Source organism: Enhydra lutris, unplaced genomic scaffold, assembly GCF_002288905.1.
Source record: "Enhydra lutris kenyoni isolate GAN:26980312 unplaced genomic scaffold, ASM228890v2 scaffoldscaffold62, whole genome shotgun sequence".
Classification (NCBI taxonomy): domain Eukaryota; kingdom Metazoa; phylum Chordata; class Mammalia; order Carnivora; family Mustelidae; genus Enhydra; species Enhydra lutris.
In genome coordinates this window covers 15,692,844-15,706,160 of record NW_019154146.1, presented here as the reverse complement: position 1 = coordinate 15,706,160, position 13,317 = coordinate 15,692,844, and the positions used below count along the sequence as shown (strand labels likewise).

Genomic DNA, 13,317 nt, shown 5'->3' with positions numbered 1-13,317 from the left:
TAAATGTAAGGGGGCTTAACCATACCTCAGTACATGATAAGATTATTACATATATATTTTTGAAAAAAGTCACTGATGGGCGCCTGGGTGGCTCAGTGGGTTGAGCCGCTGCCTTCGGCTCGGGTCATGATCTCGGGGTCCTGGGATCGAGTCCCGCATCGGGCTCTCTGATCGGCGGGGAGCCTGCTTCCCTCTCTCTCTCTCTCTCTGCCTGCCTCTCTGTCTACTTGTGATCTCTCTCTGTCAAATGAATAAATAAAATCTTTAAAAAAAAAAAAAAAGAAAAAAGTCACTGATTATTTAAATAAATTTTAAAAATTATACAGTGAATTTTTTAAAAGATTTGATTCTTCACTTTCCAGAGAGAGTAAAAGCAGGGGGAGTAGTAGGCAGAGGGAGAAGCCCTCCCAGGACCCCGGGATCATGACCTGAGCCAAAGGCAGCTGCTTAACTGACCAAGCCACCCAGGTGTCCCAATTTTTTTTCCTTTTGGTGTTTAGTTCTTTGAACTTAGATAAATATTTGTGTAAGCAGCGTCCCAATTAGAATACAGATCAGCTCTCCCACTTTCAAAAAACTGTCATGCTGTCATTTTATATACTTACCCTCCTCCCACCCTCCCCGCTGCGGGAGCTGCTGGTCTGTTCTTCATCACCAGTCGTGTTTCTCCCAGCGCGTTATATAGATGGAGCCGTGCAGTACATACCCTTTTGACACTGGCTGCTTTTCTCAGCCACGTTGGGTGAAGGACTCCTCCAAGTAGTCACGTGTTTCAGTAGTCACAACTGATTTTTCAAGACATTTATTTTAATTTAGAAATTGTTCTTAAAAAAGAAATCTGCATCTGGAATTCTGCTTATAGAATTGTATTTGACTTGGAATTTTTACCTTTGAAAGTGAAATCAGTGATGATTTATAAGAAAAAACTACTTTTCCTTGTATCTGTGTGTTTGTGTATGATACTGACTTGTTTTTCTTTTGGAAAGTGATTGGTCATTGTAGGGGAGAGTCCCATTTTTGGTAGTTTACCCATATTAAAGACCTGTGGAGCGGCAGCAGTGTCTCCATTTGAAAAAGTTGTCTGTCTAAACCTCGATTTCTAAAATGCGGTCTGAAGACAGGATAGCCAGCTGGCTGATCTGCGCAGGCCTTTCCAGCCTGGCGCTGGGAATCTGGCTGCTGCCGGAAACCCCTCAGTGCCAGGAAACCCAGGATCTGAAAGGGCCACATAAAATTCAAGGATTCTAGTTCATCAGATTCCGGTAGTGCCCCATAGGACAAGTATTCAAACTAATCTTGCTTGCCATCAGAGTGCTTAGAGCCAGAAATCTCTAAGGTAACCAGAGCCCAAACCACATGAGGCTTTTTAGATTAAGATCAATACTCTGCATTTAAAGACCTGGGTCTGGTGGCTGAGATTTGACTGGAATTACATCGTTTTTTGTTTGTTGCCATCTGTAAGTCTTCATGTGATGAGTTCAAGAAGCAGTCTCCTACATGCTTTTATATTAGTATTCAAAAAATACGGTTGTGTGGGGCACCTGGGTGGCTCAGTGGGTTAAAGCCTCTGCCTTCGGCTCAGGTCATGATCCCAGGGTCCTGGGATTGAGCCCCACATCGGGCTCTCTGCTCAGCGGGGAGCCTGCTTCCCTTCCTCTTTCTCTGCCTGCCTCTCTGCCTACTTGTGATCTCTGTCTGTCAAATAAATAAATAAATCTAAAAAAAAAAAGGTTGTGGTAAGCAAGTTTCTAGGACTCATGGATATTAAAAGTCCAGTTGGATATTAAAAGTCCAGTTCATACTTAACCAGGATCTCGCCTGTTTGGGGCTTTTCAATTCAAATAGTGCTATCTAAATCTTGCATAAATTTTAGGTTCTTTAGTTTATTTAACTGTTGTGTTCACTCTTCTGATTTTTTCATACCACCCCTCTACCAGGTCTATAGATTTCTTTGTAGAGCATTTCTCTCTCTGAGCAGATTAGTTGTTTTCCTCCTGTCTTCATTTGAATGTAAGCTTCATGAAAGGAGGAGCCCTTTCTGTCATTCTGCCACTGTAGCTTGCAGTCCAGAGTAACACATCCTAACTACTTAAGTATTTGTATTGCATGAAAGAATGAGTATCTCTGTGAGTAGGCTTTACAGTTCTATATGCTTTCCAGCCTATTTTATCATAACAGTCTAGGACATGTTGAAACGTTTTACTTTTATTTTTAAATCTTCAAATTTTTATTTTTTATTTTTTAAGATTTATTGTCAGAGAGCAAGCACGTGAGCACAGGCGGAGGGAGAGGGAGAAGCGGGTTTTCAGCTGAGCAGGAAGCCCAAGGTGGGACTCGATCCCAGAAGCCTGGGATCATGACCTGAGCTGAAGGCAGACACTTAACCAACTGAGCCACCCAGGCGTCCCTATCTTTAAATTTTTATTTTTAAAATATTTATTTATTTATTTGGCAGGCGGAGATCATAAGTAGGCAGAGAGGCGGGGGCGTGGTGGGGGGGGAAAGCAGGCTTCCCGCCGAGCAGAGAGCCCAATGTGGGGCTCAATCCCAGGACCCTGAGACTACGACCTGAGCCGAAGGCAGAGGCTTTAATCAACTGAGCCACCCAGGCACCCCTATTTTTAAATTTTTAAAAGATTTATTTATCTGAGAAAATGCGCAAGCACAAGCCAGGGAAAGGGCAGAGGGAGAGTATCCAAGCAGACTCCCGCTGAGCATGGAGTCTGACACAGACCTCTGTCCCACAACATGAGGTTAGGACCTGAGCAGAAAACAAGAGTTGGACACTTAACTGACTGAGCTATTCACGTACCCTGAAACATTTTGTTTCTAAAGAACATTTAAATCCTGTGTTTTCAGATTGTGCAGAAGGAGTTTAAAAATGTGGCCTTTAAAAGAAATCCCATTTTGTTAAGCCCTTGAAAGCTCCCATGAGGAAAGGGAATTTGGAATAGTGACCATAAATCTTTAAAAAGTGGCGATTCATAAGCAGCGGAGAGAATTGAAAGTTAGTAGATTTGAGGTTTTTGGGAAAACTTCCTTTACTCATCTTTATCTCTCCCAGCACGGCCCCACACACGCACTTTGTAAAGGCAGGGAGCGGAGAGCATGAGGAGGTTGGGTTGGGGAAAGAAAGAATTCAGTCACCTGAGGTGGTTTAGTCCTTAAGTACATTAAATGGAGCAAGAGGGTGCTCATGAATTACTGAAAGTCTGTCTCTGTAAAGTGAGGAGAAGCCAGTAAGTAGTTAACAGTACTCAGTTTGGTGAGCATGGGAATCTCTTGGAGAGTTGTAAGAAACATTCTTTAGTTGCTGCCTCATAAATCCTGATTGCAAAACACAGGAATCTGTATAAATCACGGACACCCAGGTGTTTGCTGATGGGGCGGGTTTGAGCACCACACTTAGGACAGACTGCTCTAAGTGATAGACCGGAGAATAGTTAAAACTAGGTGAATATGATTAAGTTTTGGCAAAAAAATGTTTCTGATTCTAGAAATAATATATTGATTTTATATGTAAAAAACATTCCTCCTTACTGCTGTGGATATGTGAGAAGGCACCCCAGAATGCCAGTGGCGGCTGCCTGGTACATGAAAAACGTGTTGATTTTATTTTATTTTATTTATTTTTTTTTTTAAAGATTTTTATTTATTTATTTGACAGAGAGAGATCACAAGTAGACGGAGAGGCAGGCAGAGAGAGAGAGAGGGAAGCAGGCTCCCTGCGGAGCAGAGAGCCCGACGCGGGACTCGATCCCAGGACCCTGAGATCATGACCTGAGCCGAAGGCAGCGGCTTAACCCACTGAGCCACCCAGGCGCCCCCAAACGTGTTGATTTTAAAAGCCGTTTCGGGCTTACACCGAATAGCCAACTCATAGAGTGGAAATAGTACTTTAAGTGAACCGCTCCATCCGTTTAGGTGCAGGATTTGCTAATGTCTGTCTTTTTAAGTCTCCCTTGATGTTTCCCAATTGGATTCAAAGTTGGGCGGGGGTTCCTGGTTTGATTCAGCCTCCATTTAATCTCAGAATCCTATGGATTTTTACTCAGATGGATTGTAGCAACAATAAACTCGTAGTTTCCATTTTAATTCCATTAATCCTCACAGCAAATCTGTGAACTTGTGTACTGTTTAAACCCATTTTACAGATGAAGAAACAGACCGAGAGAGAGGTTCAGTGATTGGCTCGAGGTGGTACAGCTAGTCGCTGGTGGTGAGGAATTCACGTCCAGATTGGTCTTAGTCCCTGTACTCGCATGAGTGACAGAAATTTGATAGCACTTTGAGGAGTGTTTCCAGGGCTACTGGTGAATGTACTTAAACTTAGGCTCCCCTCGGTCTTCTGGTAGGATTTCTTGGTCATTTTGATGTTACAGAAGTGATCTTGAACATCTTTCTTCTGTTACATAACTTAAAATTTAAAAAAACCTCTTTGCAATAACTTAAGTTGAAGCTTTTATCATAAAATTTGGTTGAAAAAGATGCAATTTCTGATGAATCCCATCTGTCTTTTTAGTGTATCTAGTGGAATGTAGTGCTATAATGAGTTGGTGTCTACCATGATTGCTTTAATAAAAATAAACAATTCAAATTTAACACGGTTCCTTTTTTTTTTCCTGGAGATTTTATTTATTTATTCGATGGGGAAAGAGAGATCACAAGTAGGCAGAGAAGCAGGCAGAGGGAGAGGGGTAGGCAGGCTCTCTGCTCAGCCCCATGTGGGGCTGGATCCCCGGACCCTGAGATCATGACCCAAGCGGAAGGCAGAGGCTTAACCCCGAGCCACCCAGGCACCCCAACACTGTTCCTTTTTCCTTCTTGAAAAACTGTTACATTTCCCCCACAAAATGTTTACCTAATAAATTTTTATGCTTAGAGTTCTTACTGATCATCCTTATGTTCTTTGCAGCATATTTGTATATAAGTTGAAATGCTGGATTGTGCCATGACCAGAAGATACCAGATGTTCATATTTTGTTGTTAAAATTGTAATTAACACACAGTTGACCCAAACAGCAAATTGTGTATATTGTCCTAGGAATAAAGCTTTATTGAAATGCCCCTCTTAAGAGGTGGGGGATTATATGGTTCCTATTAAATTAGAAAGCTTCGTTGACCAGTATTTTAAATTGTGTTCTGGTTGGCTTCCCAGAGATTTCTAAATGTAGGTTAAGTATATGTATAGATTTTTAAATACAGGGGACCAAACTAAAATTGAAGATGGGTGAGGAGGGAAGATAGGTAAAGAGAATAGCCCTTGTGCATTGGCTGCAGGTGCGTCTACAGGCACAGCAGCTTTACAGAAGCGCTTCTGTGAACTTGAGCATCTAGAAAGCGTTCCTTGAACTCCATGCCCACATGTTCCTTGGGAAATCTTGGGATATAGGTACCTTAGCAGACAGCAGTTCTCGAGGAGAACTCCTTGCAGTGTGCTGGAAATTGTACCAGGATGTTCACCTTTGCACTATTAGAGCAAAGACGTATTTAAAAATAGTAAGGGTATATAGATAGATGTGCATTCTCTAGGGGAAATCCTGTGTGGCACTTAAAGTTGCAAAATTTAAGTATCTCCATTTAGAACAGTTAATACTGTATTCATAGAGAGGAACCTTGAATAACAGGTTTCATTGAACTTCACAGTTCCATTTATGTGCGGGTGGGTTCTAGCCATAAATACAGTACATATAGTATGTAAATGGGTCTTCTCAAATCTTTTCTCTACCTTGCCTTATTGTAAGAATACAGTAAAAAAATATAACAAATGTGTTAATTGACTTATTGGTAAGGCTTCTAGTCAACAGGCTATTAAGTTTTGGATGAGTCAAAGATACACAGATCTTCAACTGTGGGGGGGGGGTGGATGTATCTAACCCCCCATTTAACTATAATATATGAAAAAAGCAATATTTAAATTCATGGTGGTGGGAAGTGTATGGGACAAGTGGGGTTATGCCTAAAAATGAGATAAAAAGGAGTTTACTTTTTAAAGATTTATTTTAGAACATGGGGTGGCGGGGAGAGGGAGAGACTCAAGCATGCTCAAGCTCACGACCTGAACCAACACCCAACTGTTGGACACTTAACCGACTGCTCTACCCAGGTACCCCAAAAGGACTTTGCTTTTTAAAAATGTTTATCAATTCAAGATGGTAAGCACATAAAGGTCAGGTTCTTTGTTCTTGCCATTTTTTCATTTTCCCAAAGTATGTGTGAAACTAAAATATGTGGGAAGAATATTTTGGTTTTTTTTTCAAGATTTTATTTATTTGACAAAGGGAGAGATCACAAGTAGGCAGAGAGGCAGGCAGAGAGAGAGAGGGGGAAGCAGGCTCCCTCTTGAGCAGAGAGCCCGATTCGGGGCTTGATCTCAGGACCCTGGGATCATGACCCAAGCCGAAGGCAGAGGCTTTAACCCACTGAGCCACCCAGGCGCCCCAGGAAGACTATTTTGACTAGATTGGTAGTAAAAGCATGGGTAGTACTGATGAATGAAGTGCCAGTGAGCGGCCATACTGAAATTAAGCCATCCGAAGTAGGTGTGTAAATTCGTTCCTGTCAGCATGAACCTCTTATGTATTTATTTCAATACTGCAGAGTTTCGTGTATGGTTCTTTTAGGACTGGGACTGGGACTTCCTGGGGACAGGTGAAGGGATAGTGTCCAAAATTTTAAGACTTTTGGCTTTAATAAGTATCTTTGCCTAGATTTCCTAGGCGTTAAGCTTTCTACAGTTCTTCTAAAATGTCTTCCTTTCAAATTCTCAGTGTTAAAGACCCAAGCACCAGATTCTTCATAATTTTTATTCAAGCAGCAATACATACAGGAGCTGAAAAAGATCATCACATTGATTAAAAAATATTAAATACCAATTAAATAAGAGATTCCCCCAACAGCATTTATTTTTGATTGTAGAACTTGAATATCTTTTGCACGGATACTTTTCTCTGGTTATCACTTGATCAGAAAAAATACTCGTCCCAGTTCAAACATGACCTTAGGATGATAAGAAGTGAGATTTGTTAGTTTCATAGCAAATCACTGGTAAAAACCTAAATGATTTTTCCAAAATTGTGATTATTGAAAAATGCTCCTGAAGCCTTTCCCACATGGTAAGCTGTCCAGATGTGAGGCAAAGGTTCTTGCTGCTGGGTTGTACATTACAAATGTGCAGCTAGAATATTCTCTAAATGCTATCTTCATAAATGCAACGCCTCCAAAAGTCACACTTTGTGCATTTGCAGTATTACCACAGTCACTTGAAACTGGCCTCCCTTCCAAATAGACTTAGTAATTAGAACAAAGCCATGCTCTTTTCCACTGTCATTTTCTATGTCAAATTATCTTTATTTTCATTTTATTTTTTTTAGATTTTTAATTTTTTTTTCTAGTTACACCCCATGTGGGGCTTGAACCCACAGTCCCGAGACCAACAGTGTCCTCCCCCACTGGCTGAGCCAGTCAGACGCCACTGTTTCCTTCTACGCAGCTGTTTACCTCGATGGTGATGAGGATGACAATCATCCACTCCAGGCGGAGCGCCCTCTTCTCAGTCAGGTGATTCCGCATTAGATCTGTCAGCTCCATGCAGTGCTGAAGCTTCTCGTTCATAACCTGCGTTAGGAAAACCTTAGGAAGCACCTGTATTTATATTCAAACAGGTTTAAGAACTAAGTAACGTCACATTTCAAAACTGTCCAGGTCTGAAATAGGTAAACAATTTATCCTCCCAAGTGTCGCTGGGCTCTCTCTACCCCAAGGCAACCTGCCCCTGGGAACCTGCCTCCCGGGAGTCCGTCTAGAGACAATGATTCGCAAAGACTGAACTGCAGGAAGTACTTCATCTATTGAAGCTCCTGCATTCTTAAGATTTGATGGAAGATGTAAAAAAAGGTTTTGAGTCCCAGTTTCTGGTTAGCTGCCCTTGGGAGTTTAGCAGTTAAGAAAGGCAAATTTGAAACATGTTGTGGCCAAAACGCCTGAAGAGATAAAAATGATTACTTTCTAAAATTATTCAGGCTCTGTGCAAACCCCCAGACCGTACCATTTGGCTGGGGGCACACTTGCCACTAGTTGGCACTGCTTTTAGTGAACTGCAGAACTTTGGGGTTCCAATGCCCCACCACGTGCTGGTTGGGGCAGGGTCACAGAAAACAGAATCTCTGGCGGGGGGGGGGTTGTTTTTCTAAAATATTTTATTTTATTTATTTTTTTTAAAGATTTTATTCATTTATTTGACAGAGATCACAAGTAGGCAGAGAGGCAGGCAGAGAGAGAGGGAGGAAGCAGGCTCCTCGCTGAGCAGAGAGCCTGACGCGGGGCTCGATCCCAGGACCCTGGGATCATGACCTGAGCTGAAGGCAGAGGCTTTAACCCACTGAGCCACGCAGGCGCCCCTAAAAAATTTTATTTTTAAGTAACTTCTATACCCAATGTGGGGCTTGAACTCATGACCCCGAGGTCAAGAGTCGCATGCTATACAGAATGAGCAGCCAGGCGCCCCAGAAAACAGTCTTTGAATTTAAGACTTGGATGTGACCACCAGTGGTTGGACCTCCTTAATCTCTGTATCTCATTTTCTTTTGAAAATTGGAAAAAGTCTGGAAACCTTTTTTAAAATAGTCTGATTTTCCCTGATTCCTTATGGCTTTGGTCTGGACATTTGAGACCATCATCACAGACTCATGTTTGGGGATTGACAGAAAGGTGCCGGCGTACCCTATGGACTGCGGCTGTGCACAGAGCCTTAAACTGCCTCAGGAGCGCCCGGGTGGCTCCTCAGTTAAGCATCTGTCTTCCACTCGGGTCATGATCTCAGGGTCCTGGGATCCAGCCCTGCGTCCTGCTCCCTGCTCAGCGGGAAGTCTGCTTCTTCCTCCCCCCGCCCCGCCCCCCTTGTGCTCTTTCTCTTCTCCCTCTCAAATATTAAAAAAAAAGTAATAATAAACTGCTTCAATAAGGAGAACACAAGGGACCACAGTTATACGCATATATTCACCATGTTTCCAGCCTTTATGGCCATCCTGTAGTTTGCTCTGTGCAAATGCTTACAATAGTGCCTCCTCTCCTCCTTTCTCGCCCTCCTTCCCGGTGCTCGATCTTGCTCTAGAAACATGCTCATCCGCAGGCTTCATTCTCTCTTCCAGGTGACTAAACAGACCCGTTCTTCCCCACTTCTTCATCACCCGCTTTACTCTTTAGCCCTTAGCAACTGCATATTACAACTCTTCGGGAACTTGCAAATGTCTCCGAATTGGTAAATCTTAACAATTTTTCTTGGTTCTAAACCTCAGCGAACTCAGGCATTTGACAGCACCTTGAAAGGCACACTTCCTTTGGCTTTTTCTCCCCTCAGATCTAGGTTCTACCCCGGACTGCCATCTTTTCCTGGGTTTTCTCTGCCCTCTCCTGTCTTTAGATGACATTTCCCAAAGTCCTGATCTTGCCTTCTTGTCTTCTAGCTCTACGCTCTGTACCGTCTCACCCACTTTGGTTTGTGTAGACACTCCCGAAACTTCGGTCACCTTGCATCCCACCATCACTGCTTCTGTGAAGTGTATGTGCTGCCTGGACTGTTATGTCATTTCCAAAAGACTGTGCTTAGTATGTTTATTTAAAAGTAAACTGTCGGGGCACCTGGGTGGCTCAGTGGGTTAAAGCCTCTGCCTTCGGCTCAGGTCATGATCCCAGGGTCCTGGGATCAAGCCCCGCATCGGGCTCTCTGCTCAGCTTGGAGCCTGCTTCCCCCCTCTCTCTCTGCCTGCCTCTCTTGTGATCTCTCTCTGTCAAATAAATAAATAAAGTCTTTTAGAAAAATGCTTAAAAAAAAAGTAAACTGTCATTGCATTAAATGGACAACAGCGTGACGTAAAACAGTGTTGCCTTTCAGGAAGCTGAGCCTGACACCCGGGAAAGTGGGAGGAGCATACATTAGAGGGCCCATCAGGAGCCACTAAAACCACCAAAACCAAACTCGTTCAGGGTCCAGGTGTCACCTAAATTCCGCTCTTGAACACGTGTATGTACCCCACACTTTGGGAAAGACTTGAACGATCTCTTCTACTCCCAAATATAACTGTGTAATTCTGGTTTCTTCTTTGACTGAATTTCTACCTGCCTACAAAACATCTTACGGGTTTCCTGACCACACCTCAACTTTAATGTTTCTCAAACTAAAACTGACATCCTGTCCAAGTCTATCCCTTATCTTGGGTTCCCTTCTCCGATCAGGCCATGCTGTTCCCAGTCACCTGGGGTGGAGATTATTTCTTCTAAGATTATTTATTTAGGGGCGCCTGGGTGGCTCAGTGGGTTAAAGCCTCTGCCTTCAGCTCAGGTCATGGTCTCAGGGTCCTGGGATCGAGCCCCGCATCGGGCTCTCCGCTCAGAGGGGAGCCTGCTTCCCCCTCTCTCTCTGCCTGCCTCTCTGCTTCCTTGTGATCTCTCTGTCAAATAAATAAAATCTTAAAAAAAAAAGATTATTTATTTGGCAGAGAGAGGAGAGCACGCACAAGCTGGAGGAGTGGCAGGCAGAGGGAGAGAGAGAAGCAGACTCCTTGCCAAGCATGGAGCGCGATGTGGGACTCGGTCCGTGACCTGAGGTGAGGGGAGACGCTTAATGGACCGAGCCACCCAGGCACCCCCTGGGGTGGAGATCTTTGATCTCTAATTCCCATTCCCTACAGTTATGCCCCACGGTGGACAGTCTTGAATCTACCCCCTTCTTAGCATTCCTTAATACTACACAGGAGGTCTTCATGAAATATTACTTGTTAAGAACAGATCCAGTCCCCCCGCACCCCCACTGGCATCAAGGTTCTCATTCTAAGCAGCTGGATCACGTCACTCCCCCATTCAACAGCTTTAAACATTTTAGCATCCACTGCCTTCTCGATAACATGAAACGATCCCAGATCATCTGGTCCAGTCACGCTTCAGAGGATGGCGCCCTGTGCCTTCCCAGCCTGCTCTTTCCTCGGTGCTCCGAAAGCACCGCTTCCTTATTTTAGCGCTTCCTTCATTCTGCCTCACAGCCATCTGCTGGCTGCCCAGCTCCCTTCCCCTTTCCCTCCCCCCTGCCCCCCACACTTTGGGGAATGACTCTTCCACCTGATGCGGCCAATCATGATCTCAGCACCCAGCTGACACCCTCCCCAGCGCTCCCCCCGAAGCCCCAGGGTGGAAGGGGTGGCTAGAAGACCCAGAGGCTTAGCCAACCATAGCGCCCACTTCCTCCTCATATGGTTGGTCAAAGAGGACACATGTGCCAGTCCTTTGAAGCTGCCAGGCCGGGTGAAATGTAAACTTGGAAATTCCCTCTTCCCATACCCATTCCTCCCATTTCCACAGAGAAGGCCGCGAGGAGGCCAGCTTGGCTCAGAAAGTGGCGAGGAGAGACTGACTTATCTGGATCTGTGCGATAGACATTCCCCACTCCCGCACTCTAGCCTTGTTCTTCTCAGCCTTTCATGGTGCTAAGTAAGTTAGCTCGCTCAAACTTTTCTGTGGTGTGCAAACAAGACAGTCCTGGCCTCCTGCTTCATCATGAGAGTCATGCGTGTTACCTGCGCACACGTGAGGAGCACAAGGAAACAGGGATGGTACCACAGAGGTGGGAAATGTGGAGTAGGTGCTCAACAGGTGGGGAGTGGGCGCCTGGGTGGCTCCGTCAGTGAAGCGCCTGCCTTTGGCTCAGCTCATGATCCCAGAGTCCTGCGATGGGGTCCTGGGGTCCTGCACTGGCTCCCTGCTCAGCGGGGAGCCTGCTTCTCCCTCTGTCCCTCCCCACTCCCCCTTCCCCACTCATGCTCGCTCACTCTCTCCCACACACAAAAATAAATAAGATCTTAAAAGAGATAGGCAGGTGCCAGGAAGAAAGGGTAGGGAGCCAAGGGAAGGGGAGAGCGCCTAAGACAGGAAACAGCACAGAGGCAAAGCATGCTAGATACTTGGAAGGAAGTACCTGAAAATGAGGTTAAAAAGGTAAGTTAGTGCCAAATTAGGAGTGGAACGGTGTGACTAGGACATGGCAATAGGAACAGGATTCCATATGGAATTAATGTCGGAAATCAGCTGACCTTAAGACGGGGAGCGAAACCTAGATGACTTGGCGGGGGGGTGTCCAGTGGAATCACAGGGGTCCTTCAAAGTGGAACTGGCAGGTACAAGAGCTTAAAGTGATGCTACACGAGAAGTCCTGAACTCGCCTCTGTTACAGGGAAGGGGCTGCAGGCCAGGAATGTGGGCAGCCTGTAGGAACTGCGAAAGGCAAGGAAAGAGCCTTTCCCTACGCACAGCCTCCAGAAAGGAACGCAGCCCTGCCAACACCTTGATTTTGGCTCAGTGACTGTCAGGTCAGACTGCTGACCTACAGAGCTGTCATACAATGCATTCAGGCTAAGCCAGGTGGGATAATTTGTTACAGCAGCAAGAGACACTTACTGTACCATGCTGTAACACTGGAATTTTATTCTGTAGGTAATGTGGAGACCTTTGCTCAGTCTTCAAATATCGGTTGTGTTGTGACTAGTGCTGGGTTAGGAGATGGAATGGTGAACCAGACAGACACATCCCTGCCTTCCAGCTCGGATGCAGTGGAGAGGATGGGGGGTGGGCAATCAAGGTCGGAGAATAGTCTGGGGGAGAGAAGAGGGTGAGTGACAGCAGAAGTGTCATAGGCGGAGGTCTGAAGGCAGGGGTCAGTATGGTAATCCCCCCAGTTTCACCAGCCCACGGCTGATCGTAGAGACTTTCCATAAATATCTGTCAATGAACGAAGGACGCTGAGGAGAAAATGAAAGGATGGTGTGACTGGACATGGAGGGTGACGGAGAAAGAGGAAACCACCAGGCCTTTCGGTTTTCTGGTTGACTGACAGATGGCGGGGACTAATGGTCCTGCCACAAGCTGAAATGGAGACTAGAGGTTCAGTGTTTTCTGGGAGACTACCATGGGCTTCATTTTGAAATCTTAATCACCGATTAATTGTACAAATATTTACTGAGCCATGTGCTCTGTGTGAGGCCTTGCCAAGAACTGGGAAGATAACAGGGAAGAAAATAATCCTGGTCTCTGATCTCAGGGAGCCGACCTTCTAGTGTGGAGTGACAGAGCACTGACTCTCAAAGGGACGCTAGGAGATAGGTCACTGCGGAAGGCATGAGATCTGGTAGGGAACGGAAAACACCTGGAAGGCAGGCAGAGACCTGAGGCTAGAGATACTCAGTTGAAAATCATCCGGAAAACATGGGGTCGAAGTCATGGACCCGAAGAGGAGAGCTGATGGGGCAGGCAGTAGGAGAAGCACCCGGGACA

The 13,317-nt window shown here is 45.1% G+C and overlaps 1 protein-coding gene across 1 annotated transcript in view; it reads right to left on the bottom strand.

The window, feature by feature from the left end:
• Positions 1-6,582: 6,582 nt before the first annotated feature.
• LOC111158699 (required for meiotic nuclear division 1 homolog) overlaps positions 6,583-13,317 on the bottom strand; it is a 43,116-nt gene continuing 36,381 nt past the window's right edge. Inside the window, exons 11-12 of the mRNA XM_022520909.1 lie at positions 7,501-7,617; positions 6,583-6,999 (exon numbers count right to left, since the gene is read on the bottom strand). Coding sequence (XP_022376617.1) covers positions 6,958-6,999; positions 7,501-7,617 — 159 coding nt within the window. The 3' untranslated portion in view covers positions 6,583-6,957. The remainder of the gene's footprint in view (positions 7,000-7,500; positions 7,618-13,317) is intronic.